Source organism: Anopheles nili, chromosome 2 (genome assembly GCF_943737925.1).
Source record: "Anopheles nili chromosome 2, idAnoNiliSN_F5_01, whole genome shotgun sequence".
NCBI lineage: Eukaryota > Metazoa > Arthropoda > Insecta > Diptera > Culicidae > Anopheles > Anopheles nili.
Genome location: NC_071291.1, coordinates 43520829 through 43534900, shown reverse-complemented (window position 1 = coordinate 43534900; position 14072 = coordinate 43520829). Strand labels below are relative to the sequence as shown.

Here is a 14072-nt window from a genome sequence, read left to right as displayed (position 1 = left end):
ATGCCGCTCGCATACCTGCAAATGTTTGTTTATCTGCTGCACAAATCCAAGTACCGGAGAAAATGCGCCCACCGCCCCGTGGACCTGTGCAGCGTTACGCTTTTGCTGGTGGCTTTGTCCTGCCATCTCGGCACGACGGCCGTTTCGAGCCACGGACTGGCCGGAGTGGCGACCGAAACCGGCAGCAGGTGTACGGAGGTGCGTTGCATGAACGGCGGCATCTGCAAGAACGGAACCTGTCTCTGCCCGGACGGATGGCAGGGCTCCGAGTGCCAATTTTGCGGTGGTAAAGTTAGGTAAGTGTCGATCGCAAACCTGTTTATTTGAGCAACGGTCATACTCGCGATGGAAATGGATGCGTTAGCGTTCCGGTGGCATGCGTCCTAGTGACCCGTATTCAGAGTGGTCCGGTTCCTGCTCGGGGTGCTCGGTGCTTGTCCGACCCGCGGATCGACGGTTCTGTAATTTGATTAAAGTTGGCCATGGAAACGCGATGGTAACGCAACGAAGAAACTTTTGTGCAACACTTGGCGTGAGGCTTGAGCGCAATAGGAAATCTGAGCGTGTTGGGAGGCGGTTTTCCATTGCCCAATGACACAGCTGTTGCGGAAAATGAAGAACGTAAAGCAAAGTGCGTGCACGATTTTGTGCATGCATTTTTTTGCTGAAGTTCCGTATCCTTGTCTTTAAGTTGATTTTCAACTGCCTTAAAAAAATACTCGAATCCGTTTGGTATCGGACATTTATATTACCACCCAATTGTACGTGACTTACATCGCGAAAAAATCCGCCTCATCCTCTCGTGTGGAGTATTCTTTTGTTCGATGTTCGATATCACCACTCGATTGGCCATAATCATCCCTCAACGTTATTCCACCCCCATTGAAAAAAAAACACCCCCAAAAGCCAAAATAGGTTGATGTGCTTGTTTCCCGTTTCGCAGTGCGTTTGTATGTGTAGATTAATGTTTTTTTTTATGTGTGCATTTTTTCTTCTTTCTCGCCTTCGCGTTCGCAATCCGCTGGCTGAGACGATCCACCCCAGGCCGGGAGGCTCGGTTCTTATCTTCTCCGTTGATGGTACCGGGTTTTTAATTACGCCGAATGTTTCGCTCCCGGTATAACACAGCGTAAGCGTAAGCGGGGCCTCATCTGCTTAACCTGTGCGGGCTATTTATGGGCCCATTGGACATCAAGTAGATTGATGTGCGTATTGCGCGTACGGGCCTGATATGGTATCAGCCTTGGGTAGCCAAAAGCGCATGGTACTTTTGTGAGGCCAAGTCTCGCGAGCAGAAATTCTAGGCATTGTGAAACTTTGCCATCGTGTTCATCAGTGGTGTTTCCTCGAGCTGCGGAAAGTTGTAATCTATGGAACATAAATCACATTTAGCGGGTTATCTCTTGTCCGCTCAGAAAAGATGCATTTGTTTTGCAATTCCTACGTCACTACAGTCGGCGAGAAAACCCCCTTTGGTGTTATGTTTTGAGAACCTTTAGAAATCATGCTGATAAAATATCACGTTTTGCCCGTACCGAAAGTGTCGTTATTAATTCGCATCGTTTGCATCGTTCCTACTTCCAGATTAACCGACCCATCCGGCAGCATCCACGATGGGTTCGGAAACTACTCGATCGGTGTCAAGTGCAGCTGGCTAATTGATGCGCGCGATCACAACAATATCAACGACAAAACGTCAACCGACACGACGCCTTCCGTTATCCGGCTACATCTGGAGGAATTCGCCACCGAATGTGGTTGGGATCATCTGTACGTGTATGACGGTGACTCGGTGGAATCGCCCCTGTTGGCCGTGTTTAGTGGGCTAATGTACCGGCAAAACGTCACCATCCGACGGATACCGGAGGTGTTCGCACACTCGGGCTCGGCATTGCTGCACTTTTTTAGCGACGACGCGTACAACATGTCCGGGTTCAACATCTCGTATCAGGTGAACGCATGTCCGACGAGCAACTCATCGCTCGTCTGTTCGGGCAACGGAGACTGCTGGAATGGCGAGTGTAACTGTAATTTCGGATTCACCGGACCGGCCTGTAACATCCCCCGGTGTCCGCGGTTCTGCTCGTCCCACCTGGGCCGAGGCGTGTGTGACGAAAAGCAGCAGCGGTGTGAATGTCGTCCGGGATACACCGGCAGTGACTGCTCGCAGGAGATTGCACACGGCTATTGGACGGCGATTGGGGCTGGCAAGACGGACGGGTTTACACCACCGGGAAGTGCGTCCCACGGGGCGGCCGTTTTCCACGACACGCTGTATGTGGTGGCGGGCGAAAGCTACGGCAAGGCAAAGGCCCTGCTCTACATGTATGACTTCAACGGGAAGGTGTGGGAGACGGCGCACACTGAAAGCCGGCCAGCGCCCGAGTTGCGGTATGGCGCATCCACCGTCATCTTTGGCGACAAGATCTTCATGTATGGTGGCGTGATCGAGGGCCGAGGCGTGTGTGGGGAGCTGTGGGCTTTCGACGTGAGCGCGAAAACATGGGAAAACATCACCGTCAAGTCGGATCAGTGTAACGAGACGTACGAGATGTGCGCTCCGCTTCGGTCGGCAGGACACACGGCCACGATCGTTACGAATTATGAAACTGGTGCCGGTGGTGGTGGCAAGAAGATCCTGGACAGTGGAGGCAACCCCCAGAAGATGGTGGTCATATTCGGCCACTCGCCCCAGTTCGGGTATCTCAACTCGGTGCAGGAGTTTAACTTCGGCACTCGCGAGTGGAAGATTGTACCGACACGTGGTTACCCGGTGAAGGGTGGTTATGGCCATTCGGCCGCTTATGACCCGCTACGGGAACGCATCTACGTGTACGGTGGCATCGTGTCCGAGAGTGACAGTACGCAGCTGCTGAGTAACAAGCTGTTTAGTTACGAACCGAACGAACGGTTGTGGACGCTGCTCGAGATGGCTCCGACGTCGCGATTCCTGCACACGGCCAACTTCCTAACGCCGGGCCTGATGATGGTGTTTGGTGGCAACACACACAACGACACATCGCATAGCTTTGGCGCAAAGTGTTACTCGCGTGATCTAATGGTGTACGACGTGTTGTGCGACTCGTGGCACACACAACCCATGCCGGATGAGTTGTACGCGGATTTGGCCCGGTTTGGCCACTCGGCTACCGTCTTCGAGCAGTCGTTGTACATCTACGGTGGATTCGATGGGCAGATGATCAACGACATGCTGCAGTACACTCCGGGTGACTGTCGGGCATTTAACCGGTCCGAATCGTGTCTAAACGCGCGACCCGGCGTTAAGTGCGTGTGGGACATCCAGAAGAACAAGTGCCTGCCAGCGGCGGACGTACAACGCGAGCGGCTGTTCGACCGGGACCAGGAAAGCCTCGAAGTGTGCCCGAAGGAAAGCCGGCTCGTAATGACCCAGCAGGAGCTGAAGTACTACGTGCTGTGTAACCAACTGAGCACGTGCCAGGGCTGCGTATCGAGCACTTACGGGTGTATGTTCTGCGGCAAGGGCAACGGGAAGGCCATTTGTGAGAAGGAGAAGTGTCCGGACGTGTCGTACACGTATCGGGCCGATTTCTATCCCACCAAAGCGCTAAAAGACTGCCCGGATAACGACGAACACGTGTGCGCACAGTTGCACGGATGTCACGCTTGCACGGCAGTTAGTGTGTGTCATTGGGACTATGAGCATAGCCGTTGCCAATACAGCCGGAACAAGTCGGGTGACGCGCTGAATGATGCCTGCCCACCGGCCTGCTCCGGATTGACGTCGTGTGGAAACTGCACGCAGGAGGAATGCATCTGGTGCCAGAACGAGCAACGGTGTGTGGACAAAAACGCTTACACGGCCAGCTTCCCGTATGGGCAGTGTCGCGAGTGGACGACGGGTTCGAGCAAGTGCCGGGCGGCCAGCAGCGGGAAGAGCCAGTGTGGGTTCTATCGAACGTGCGCCCAGTGCCGGGACGATCCGGCTTGCGGATGGTGTGACGATGGCTCGGTAACCGGGCTTGGCAAGTGCCTACCAGGTGGGGACAGCGGTGCGCACGAGGAACTAGAATGTCCTGCTCAGCGATGGCATTTTACACACTGCCCGAGCTGCCAGTGTAACGGACATAGCACCTGTCCGGACTCGCGTACGTGCAAGCAACCGTGCAACGATCTGACCGTCGGTACCAACTGCGACAAATGCAAACCGGGCTACTGGGGCAACCCGGTGAACGGTGGCATCTGCCAGAAGTGCGAGTGTAACGGTCAGGCGCAATACTGCCACAGCGAGACTGGCAAGTGCTTCTGCAGCACCAAGGGACTGGCCGGGGACCACTGCGAGAAGTGTGACGCGACCAACCACTACCACGGTGATCCTAGCCGGGGTTCGTGCTACTACGATCTCACGATCGACTACCAGTTTACGTTCAATTTGTCGAAGAAGGAGGACCGACACTTCACGCAAATCAACTTCCGCAATTCACCGGCAAAACCGGACGTGGATGCGGACTTCACCATTACCTGCAGCGTGGCGGCGCGCATGAACATCACCATCCGAACGGTTGGTGGTATCGAGAAGCCACTGTTTTCGGCCGTCAACTGCTCCACCTTTCGGTATCGGTTCTCGAAGGCCGAACACAAGTTTGGCATCGAGGACAACGTGACGCTGACCACGTTCTACGTGTACGTGTACGACTTCCAGCCACCGCTCTGGATACAGATCGCATTTTCGCAGTATCCGAAGCTGAACCTGCAACAGTTCTTCATCACCTTCTCAACGTAAGCCACTGGTTTTGAGCGTCATGTTCCAAGATTTGCTTTAAAAGGTGTTGGTGTGTTTGTTTTAGATGCTTCCTCTTGCTCCTCGTGATGGCGGCCATTTTGTGGAAGATCAAGCAGCATTACGACATGTTCCGGCGCCGTCAGCGATTGTTTGTCGAAATGGAACAGATGGCGTCGAGGCCATTTTCTCAGGTAATTTTGAGTCGGGTAGTTAGTAATTACGCTTATTACGACCCTAACTGTGTGTGTGTGTATTTGCAGGTTTTGGTCGATATTGAGAGCAGAGAATATAACGAGTTGTCACCAGCGGTGGAAAATATCACCGCCGCACCTCGAAAACGCAAAAAGGTAAGGAATTGCGAAGGTCCAGGTTTGTTTTGGGTCATTCACGTAAATTTTATGTCCTTCCAGGATTCTCCCAGCCCTATCGCACTGGAGCCCTGCGAAGGCAACAGAGCGGCAGTGCTCTCGCTTCTAGTCCGGCTACCAACAGGTGAGTTAATCGTCGCACCAACGGCCACGTGTGCTGGTCTAATAATACCGTTTTCATTCATTCCGTGGCAGGTGGTCTTCAGCATTCTCCTCCTGGTCAATCGGCAGGTCTTGCCGTCGCAAGTGCATTAGTAACGTTAGGAAACCCACGACGCTCGTCGATAGAACATCCGAAGGAACCTAAGACTAAGCGTAAGCAGAGCCAACATCCTGATAGTTGTATATAGATATCCTGTACATGAAATAACTCCATCTCCCGCGCCAAGCAAGATGGTAAACCGAAGCAACAGCAAATGTATCCAACACCTAGCAAAGGCGGTGCTGGGCATGGCTTGGCCAGTATAGCACCAGCATCCAGTGCGGAGGATGCGTTCTTCTTGTAACAAATACTATATTTCGTGGCCCATAGAAGGCGCCTTTCCTGTTCCCCCTTTTCCTCACCCGCTCATGGTCGCGTCGGTTACATCTCAGGAATTCACGTGGCTACACGTGTGCACATACCCGTGAGAGTGACGATGAACGAAGCTTTATGATTGAAGCGAATTGCGATTTCAGTACGGGAGAATGCGCATCGTGGACAGTGGGCGTGTGGAACCGAGCAGAATGCCAGTGGAGTTGATGGGCTGTGGTAATGCTCCACGGTTGCATTAACGCATAGAGTCTGAGACTAGAAACACGGGTCCGTATGCTGCATGGCATGCGGACTACAATAACATTATATATTAACAATATTACCGATATCAATAGCCGTAGGGTGCAAAGACAAAGCAGTAACCGGAAAAAGGGACACGTGTGCGTGCGTGTGAATTGGTTTCGGATTGATATAATTTTTCTGATAAGTTATGCATGTTTGTTGAATCGTAGCGAATACCCGAGAATATGCGATTGGCTGTACTTTCTGCTATATTGGCTTTATGTTTTACTTTATTACAACTGATCTGCTTCGAGTTGCGTATCGAATGGAAACCGGGATTCGTAAACTCGACTGTTTGGTTTGAACAACGTGCAGTGTCCTTGTCGTTTTTAGTTCCGTCACGATCGTGTGGTTGAAGTTAGCATTTTTATAGTGATTTTAAATAAGTTTTTGTTTTCCAGGTTGTAGTACTCCTTTTTTACCTATATATTGCAGCGGTTAAGTGAATGGAACTGAAAGCGATGTATTCAGATGATTTTCTGCACTGTGCTGATGTGTTATAACCGAATATTAAGCATTTTGTCCTAATTTTTCACCGTACGCCACATCTGTTAGGCTATGATGTTTAGTTGAAGCATCATATTTTTCATCTGTTCCTAAAAGCCACATCCGTTTGTTCCGCAGACTGTATAATACTCACGAGGAACACGTTTGCCTGCAGTACGCTTTTTTAGTTTAAATTTTTATGTTCTTCGGTGCTGTAACCTATGAATTCCCTTTGTTTGGCCATTGCGGATGGAATGCAGAATAGCAAAACCGCCAATTTTACGTGCGTTCCACGTGATTACTCGACACGGAAGGCCTAGAAAAGAGCGAGCGAGTGAAAATGAAATTTACAAAAAAAACGGTTTTTGCACTCCCACTTAGGAAGGCCAAACATGTGGCGCGCATATATGGGTACCGCCAAAATCATGTTATCGATTTTATCCAAACACTGACTGAAACGAACTCATAGAAGCGATGCAGAACGAGAGCTAAAGAAGAGTGAAGCTAAGAATCGAACAAACAAGTAAAAATAACAATAGGAAAGATAGCGAATGGTGCACGTATCATCTTAAGCTGGTACGGAATACTGCTAGTAGCTAGTAGTAGCGATAGAACGAGAAACCGATGGGGTAGTACACCTGTGACAGAACAAATGAGAGGTGCGTTTAACATAGAGCAGAAGGTAAAAAAAAAACATTGTGATTATTAGATATTTATTAACCTCCCCAGGCACGCCTTTTAGCTTTCTTCTGTTTCGTTTCGGATCGGATATCGCTTTATCCCGATAGCGGCCACCTTCCCAGGGTGACGACTAATACGAGGGTATCTTTTATCTTACACTGGTCCAACTCAGATATCTGATAGAGAGAAGCGTACGTGCAGTTCACAATGCAAGCTGTTCGGCGACAGTGAAAGGGAGCACCAGCAGAAGCAGCGAATTAGTAATAGGTTTCATCAGGGTCTGTGTTGTGTTCTCTTTTGCGAAGCATTAGGATAAGGCACGACGTAATACAGGAAGAACCGAAGGGCACGGAATGCGGTAGTCTGGATTAAACAGGTGGACATACCGGTTGAGAAGCGGTTTTAACGAGAGACAAACAAGATAATTGATTAATCAAAATTGGCGCAAGTGAGCGAACATATTAACTAGTGATGCTAGGAGCTATCATAGTCGCAACGAGAACGAAATCGGAACAAAACCAACATATTATAAAACAAAAATCCGAAGACATGGCATATACCAGTCGCAGTCCCCGTTTAGGATTGGCGCGTAAGTTTCTAACGCCGGTCGACCGGTGTGGAACTATAGGCGCCGAGTAAAAAGAGTAACATTTTTCCTCGTAAAGGAAGCGGTTTCCGGCCGATGGTGTATAGCGTAAGTGTGCGGCGTTTCATTTTGCATGAGACTGTGAATATGCATGTACTGTGGTGCGTATCTGATTGCTGAAAGATACACGCCACGTGTATCCATGGCCGCACTTTTAACCGTACGCGCTACTGTGTGTAATGGGTGTATATGCTTCGTTTAGTTATGTAATCCGTTTGGAAACTCCATCCAGACGAACTGGAGGGGAAGAAGCAGTGAAGCCGCACCGATCGCAACACGTGGGTAAGCAATAAGCCAGGGCAGACGGAACCGGTACACGCGTAAGCGTATCCGAAACCATGCCGTAAGTTGGCGCGTGCCAGGCGGACCGGATGATGTAGTAGGAAACAGCTCAACAGTTTTAACCCGATCAACGAGATGATATTGTACTGCGGAGGTAAGAGCAAGAGTATACAAATATGCATAATAGGGGGAAGGTGGCAATCAACGCCTTGCAAGTGCCAGGCGGGCGCCATCGTAGTATGGAGCGTAGGTTAGGGGTGTGATTTTGTCAGCCAACACTGGCGGCAAGCCTGCGTGAGCAAATTAGCGTTTGAACCGTACACAAAATGCAAAACAAGCTGACTCCACGCTTGCGCGGAAAACCGAGACAGCAAAACATGGAATCGAAAACAAAAAATTAAGTATTTTATGGCATTTGTTGCAGTAATAAAGGAAAAGATACAAAACCAACGCTTTTCGATGTCAGTGTACCTTGCACTCTGCGGGGGTTAATGGAATGAATCGGTTGGCCAAACCATAAGGAACTATCGGTAAGTGTTGTGGTTGTGTGGTTTTATTTAAGTTTCAACATTTTTATCAGGGAAGAATTTTTCCTTGTAGGATAAATTTTTATAATCTTATCTCGTAAATTTTTGAGGGCTTCCGTAGGGTTAATACCAGTATTAAACATCATTCATGCACACAGTGAAGGTGATGGTGGTTAAGCATTTAACGGGTCACATACAGTTGCTTCCTTTTCACGATCGCAGCGCTTGCAATCGGCTCTGCATCTCCTTCATATCGTCCTCTTCGTCCTCGTCTTCCTCGACGCGCGACGTCGATGGTTCCTCTTTCGTGGGATTGGCCAACGGGGTTGCCGGAGCCTCGCCGAGTTTACCGGCCGTAATCTCCCACAGCACGTGATCGATTTCCTTCTGCGCCTCCTCCTCCATCTCCTCAACGTCCTCGAGCGATTCCATCGTTTCGTCGATCATCTCTTCGATGATGCCTGCCTTCATCATTTCCTTCGACATTTCGCGCATTGATGCGGCCACCTCTGGCAGCTTCACGAGCGCTTGCATCGCCTGCATCACCTCGGTTGATTTGGCCAGCGAACCGGCCACCCGTACCGTCGCCATCTGGTTTTTCATCTGCAGCTGCACCGAGTTAATGTGTGCCTTGCTGGTGTAGATTTTGTTGATCGCTTTCCGCGACCGTATCAGCTCTTTGGCCAGGATCGTGCATACCTCTTTGTCGTTCTTTTTGGCTGCCTCTTTGAGCGAGCGTTTGATCTTGTCTTCTTCTCGCTGAATCGACCGGATCTGTCGGTCAAGGGCGAACGATTCTTTGCGTAACTTGGAGGACCATTCTTGCACCTGTAGTGAAAAGCGATAATTTTGGTGATAGAGGTCAACTCACTGCAGCTTTCTTGGACGTTCCTCCCTACCATATCCTTTGGATTCCGGTCCTGCGATTTACCGAATAGGCCCATTGTTTGTTATTGGGTGGTGTTGTAGAATCAAAACAACACAACCTGAGCCCAGCACACGCTTGCACAACAGCTGGGGCTCAACCAATCCGATGGTAACTGGTAACTTCTAACCGTAATAAACTGTTCCGAACTATTTGACCTTTTTCACAGCCAGCTTATTGCATTTGTTTTGTTATGATTCACCGACGAAGAAATCGCGTCCGAGTGAAGGAATGTCCTTCAGTTTGACAGCAAGCAACTGTTTACAAAAAGCAGGTTAAATTGGCCTGCTTCAGTAAGATAACCTGCTCCTCAGTGTACAAAGGTTCCATTTTTTTTCGTTCCGCCGCAAATGACAATTTTTGTAATTGTTTTCAAGAGGTTTTAATAGTTTTCACTACGCGAAATTCACTGTTTATTTCTTGCTATTGATTGGTAAACAAATGACCGCTGTCAATACCATTTGACAGCTTCGATTGTCAACGCACGTGCGTGAAAACAACAAAATCTGAAACCCGTGCAGTGTACGCGCGATATTGTCGCCGGTTGCATCGATGCTGATTGCATTACACAATACTGTGGGACGGGTTAGTTAAATACGCCGCGCGAACCGAAATGCTGATCAATGGACACAGATTATCGCGGTACTGCCGAACGCTGCTCAACTCGGTGCACGTTTCACGTGGTGCTGTTGAATCGCGACGATTATTAGTACCTGGTAGCACTACAGTTGGCTCGTGGCGGCACAAAAAAGATGATAGCCGACTGTTTACTCCCATTCCTATACGGCCCAGCCCAGACGATATTAACGTCGGTGCCGAGCTGACCGGGATGCTCGATAAGGCGGAAATGCTGAAAGTGATACTGAAATTCAGTAACCGAAAGGAAATCAAATTTCTGTGCCTTGAAAATGGCATTGACTGTAAGTGATTAACGGTCGCTGAGAAGCTGAACCGGTTCTGACAATTTTACCACTTGCATTGCAGCGAATCTTCAGCAGCAAGCGTTCGTGAGCTTTCGAAAATATTGCCTCGAAACAGATGCGCTTCCACCCGATCTACACGTCGTGCTGAGTGATATTCTGCAGGGCGCTGGGCATGTGGACGACATATTCCCGTACTTTCTGCGACACGTGAAACAAATCTTTCCCCACCTGGAGTGCATGGATGATCTGAAGAAAATATCAGATCTACGACAGCCCGCCAACTGGTACCCGAACGCACGCGGCATGAATCGTAAGGTGATCTTTCACTCGGGACCTACCAACTCCGGCAAGACGTACCACGCGATGGAACGGTTTCTCACAGCCAAATCGGGCGTCTATTGCGGGCCACTAAAGCTGCTGGCCAGCGAGGTATACAATAAGAGCAACCAGCGAGGGACGCCGTGCGATCTGGTAACGGGCGAGGAGCGCAAGTTTGCCAATGCGGAGGGCAAACCGTCGGCACATGTCGCCTGCACGGTGGAGATGACTTCCATCAACACACCATGTGAGTACCGAGAATGTCGTTTTACTCTACATATTGTGATTGGCAGGCTTGGTGTTGCAAATGAGTTCCAGAAATCTTAGTATTTCAGTTGTCAAAGCAGTGGAAAAAGTCTTCTAGTTATTCTCGTTGTTCTTTAGAATCATTTGGAAAAGCGTTGGTAAGATAAAGAGTAGACTAGGTGGGTGAGGTCCACACATGGTCAGACACATTTGCTCCATAAAAATGTAAAATTTAGCTTGAGATGGAAACTTCAATCGATTCACATATGTTTGATACTTCAAAGCCATTTAGTGGAGTCATTTGCTTAATCCCATTCTCTCCTTCTCTCCCAAACACACAGACGAGGTGGCCGTAATAGATGAAATTCAGCTGCTCAAGGATGTCGGGCGAGGTTGGGCGTGGACGCGTGCATTGCTCGGGCTGATGGCGGAGGAAATACACGTGTGCGGTGAACCCGGTACGGCTGACCTGCTGCAGAAGATATGCGAAACGACACACGAAACGCTGGAAATACGCAATTACAAACGCCTCACACCGTTACACCTCGAGGAGAACGCGCTGCAATCGCTCGACAACGTGCTACCGGGTGATTGCATCGTGTGCTTTAGCAAAAACGACATCTACGCGGTGTCGCGTGAAATCGAAGCTCGCGGCAGAGAGGTAGCCGTCATCTACGGTGGTCTGCCACCCGGCACCAAGCTCGCCCAGGCAGCCAAGTTCAACGATCCGAACAACAGCTGCAAGGTGCTGGTAGCGACGGATGCGATCGGCATGGGGCTGAACCTGAGCATCCGGCGCGTCATCTTCTACTCGATGATCAAGCCAACGATGAACCAGAAGGGCGAGAAAGAGATGGACACGATCTCGGTGTCGGCAGCGTTACAGATCGCTGGTCGGGCCGGCCGGTACGGCATGAAGTGGGAGGAGGGCTACGTGACGACGTTCAAGGCGGAAGATCTTCCGACACTGCGGGGTATTCTGGAGCAAACACCTGACCCGCTAGCCCAAGCCGGTTTACATCCGACCGCTGACATGATCGAGCTGTACGCGTACCATCTACCAAATGCGACGCTTAGTAATCTGATGGAGATTTTCGTGTCGCTCAGCACGGTGGATGATTCGCTGTACTTCATGTGTAACACGGAGGACTTCAAGTTCCTGGCGGAAACGATCCAGCACGTGCCACTGCCGCTGCGAGCGCGATACATCTTTTGCTGTGCGCCTATCAACCGTAACATGCCGTTCGTGTGTTCAATGTTCCTGAAGTACGCCCGGCGGTACAGCCGCAACGAACCGGTCACGTTCGATTGGCTGTGCAACCAGTGCGGGTGGCCGTTCCAGTTGCCACGCACCATCATCGATCTGGTGCATCTGGAGGCGGTGTTTGACGTGCTCGATCTGTACCTGTGGCTGAGCTACCGCTTTCCGGATCTGTTTCCCGACGAGAAGCTGGTGCGCGACATTCAGCGCGAGCTGGACGACATCATCCAGCAGGGCGTGTTCCAGATTACGAAACTGCTGAAGAACTCCGAGACGGCCGTCTCGACGAACACACCGGACGAGGACTCGTTCGTGATGCGGCAAAAGAAGAGCAAGTACTATCGGGAGGCGGGCCCGGGCAGTGGCGTGGGAGGCACGCGGGGCCGGCTAACCGAGCGGTTGTTGGCGCAAGGGCTGCTGACGCCCGCGATGCTGCAGGAGCTGAAGCACGAGTGGGACCAGCAGGCGAAGCGATCGGGCTCGAACGATGACGAGGACGATCCGTTGGGTGGTGGCAAGAAGGGACCCGGTCGGCGGAAAGGGCTCCGGAAGGGGAAGTGAATCGAAGGAAAGAACAAGTTGCGTTAGTGTCTAGTAATGCCGGAGAGGAGAGACAAAATTTATGTGACAAAAATAATAAAAACCGTCAAAATAAAACAAAAACCGATTTTTTATTTAAAAAATATTTCCGACAAAAAATCCGAAAACGCTTCGTTGGTTAAAAAAATGTTCGACACCCTTGAAAACGCTTCGCAAGCGTTCGTGAAAGAAAAACGCTTCATGATGGTTTGTGTCTCGACTAGTCGGAAGCGTTGCTACTGCGCAACGCTTCCAAAGCGTTTTGCAAATCCGAACGGGTTCGTCGCTTCACCGACGCACGAGTCTCCGGGCTACCAGCTGTTACCTCCTCGCATGCATGGTACCCTAGTACTATGGTTTGTCGCGAGACCCGATTTTTTCGCCTCCGGACGACGTCGTTTTTGGAGACGATCGAAAATAAAATTTTTGCACAGACGTTCAGAAATGCTAGCGCATGAAAAGGAACGGTACGTTTGTTCGAAACGTAAATTCGACAAAATTTGTTTCTTTTTTAATTTCTTTCAATGCTTTTTATTCATTTATTTCATTTTTATTTAATTTGATCTGGACTTTTCGGAGAATTCTTACAATTTTCTGTGCATTGTGAAGATCTAGAGTAGTTTATTGATTGGAAGCAGGTTTCATATTGAAAATAACGAGCCCAGTATCATTAAAATTGGGCTTTTTGTTGGAAAAAACCGCCAAATATGCCTACAATGAACGTGTGAAATAAACATAAATAATTGCACAAACCTTTAGCGCAAGTGCAAGGACGTGTTTCGGATGCACCAACACCAAAATGAAAGGCCCTAGGCAGTGAAAACGCAGCTCAGTTTCGATATGGCATTTGATTTTTATTAATCACTTCGTAAAATGGTTGTAACTTGTGTTTTACATATTGGATGCTAAGTGCATTTCCGTGTCATTTCCGCTCGCGTGTCTGTGTGCGCAGGGAGCTTTTGCCTCCCTCCTTCTCCTACCATCACCCCATTAGGCTCCATTGGAGCGGATCAAGGGTGATTCTCTGGCTGCCCATTCCTAAAGACGCTACGATGTTGCTGGCCCTTTGCTAAAGACGCATCCTTACTACATACACACCCGCTGGTGTTCATTTGCTCCTTGAACTCTTTCCCTTCCATACATCTCAGCGAAAGCGGTACGCAGCACAATGTTTAACATTATTTAACAGTTTATTTCTTTAAATCCTGCCCCGAAAGTCCTGCGATTGCGATCGCCCCTAATGGTACGCAA

At 49.8% G+C, this 14072-nt stretch overlaps 3 protein-coding genes across 3 annotated transcripts; 2 read left to right on the top strand and 1 right to left on the bottom strand.

The window, feature by feature from the left end:
* On the top strand, positions 1-6057 carry LOC128731368 (attractin). Its single transcript, XM_053824482.1, has 6 exons — positions 1-296; positions 1585-4758; positions 4827-4953; positions 5023-5109; positions 5173-5254; positions 5326-6057. The coding sequence occupies exons 1-6, from the start codon at positions 1-3 to the stop codon at positions 5478-5480; spliced, it is 3921 nt and encodes a 1306-aa protein (XP_053680457.1). The 3' UTR covers positions 5481-6057.
* Positions 6058-8614: 2557 nt separating this feature from the next.
* LOC128731381 (charged multivesicular body protein 3) lies at positions 8615-9591 on the bottom strand. The gene is made up of 2 exons (XM_053824497.1): positions 9469-9591; positions 8615-9397 (listed from the first exon to the last, which is right to left on the bottom strand). The coding sequence occupies exons 1-2, from the start codon at positions 9511-9513 to the stop codon at positions 8780-8782; spliced, it is 663 nt and encodes a 220-aa protein (XP_053680472.1). The 5' UTR covers positions 9514-9591; the 3' UTR covers positions 8615-8779.
* A 516-nt stretch (positions 9592-10107) lies between these two features.
* Positions 10108-12803, top strand: LOC128720498 (ATP-dependent RNA helicase SUV3 homolog, mitochondrial). Its single transcript, XM_053814171.1, has 3 exons — positions 10108-10414; positions 10479-10982; positions 11323-12803. The coding sequence occupies exons 1-3, from the start codon at positions 10108-10110 to the stop codon at positions 12801-12803; spliced, it is 2292 nt and encodes a 763-aa protein (XP_053670146.1).
* The last annotated feature ends 1269 nt before the right edge of the window (positions 12804-14072 follow it).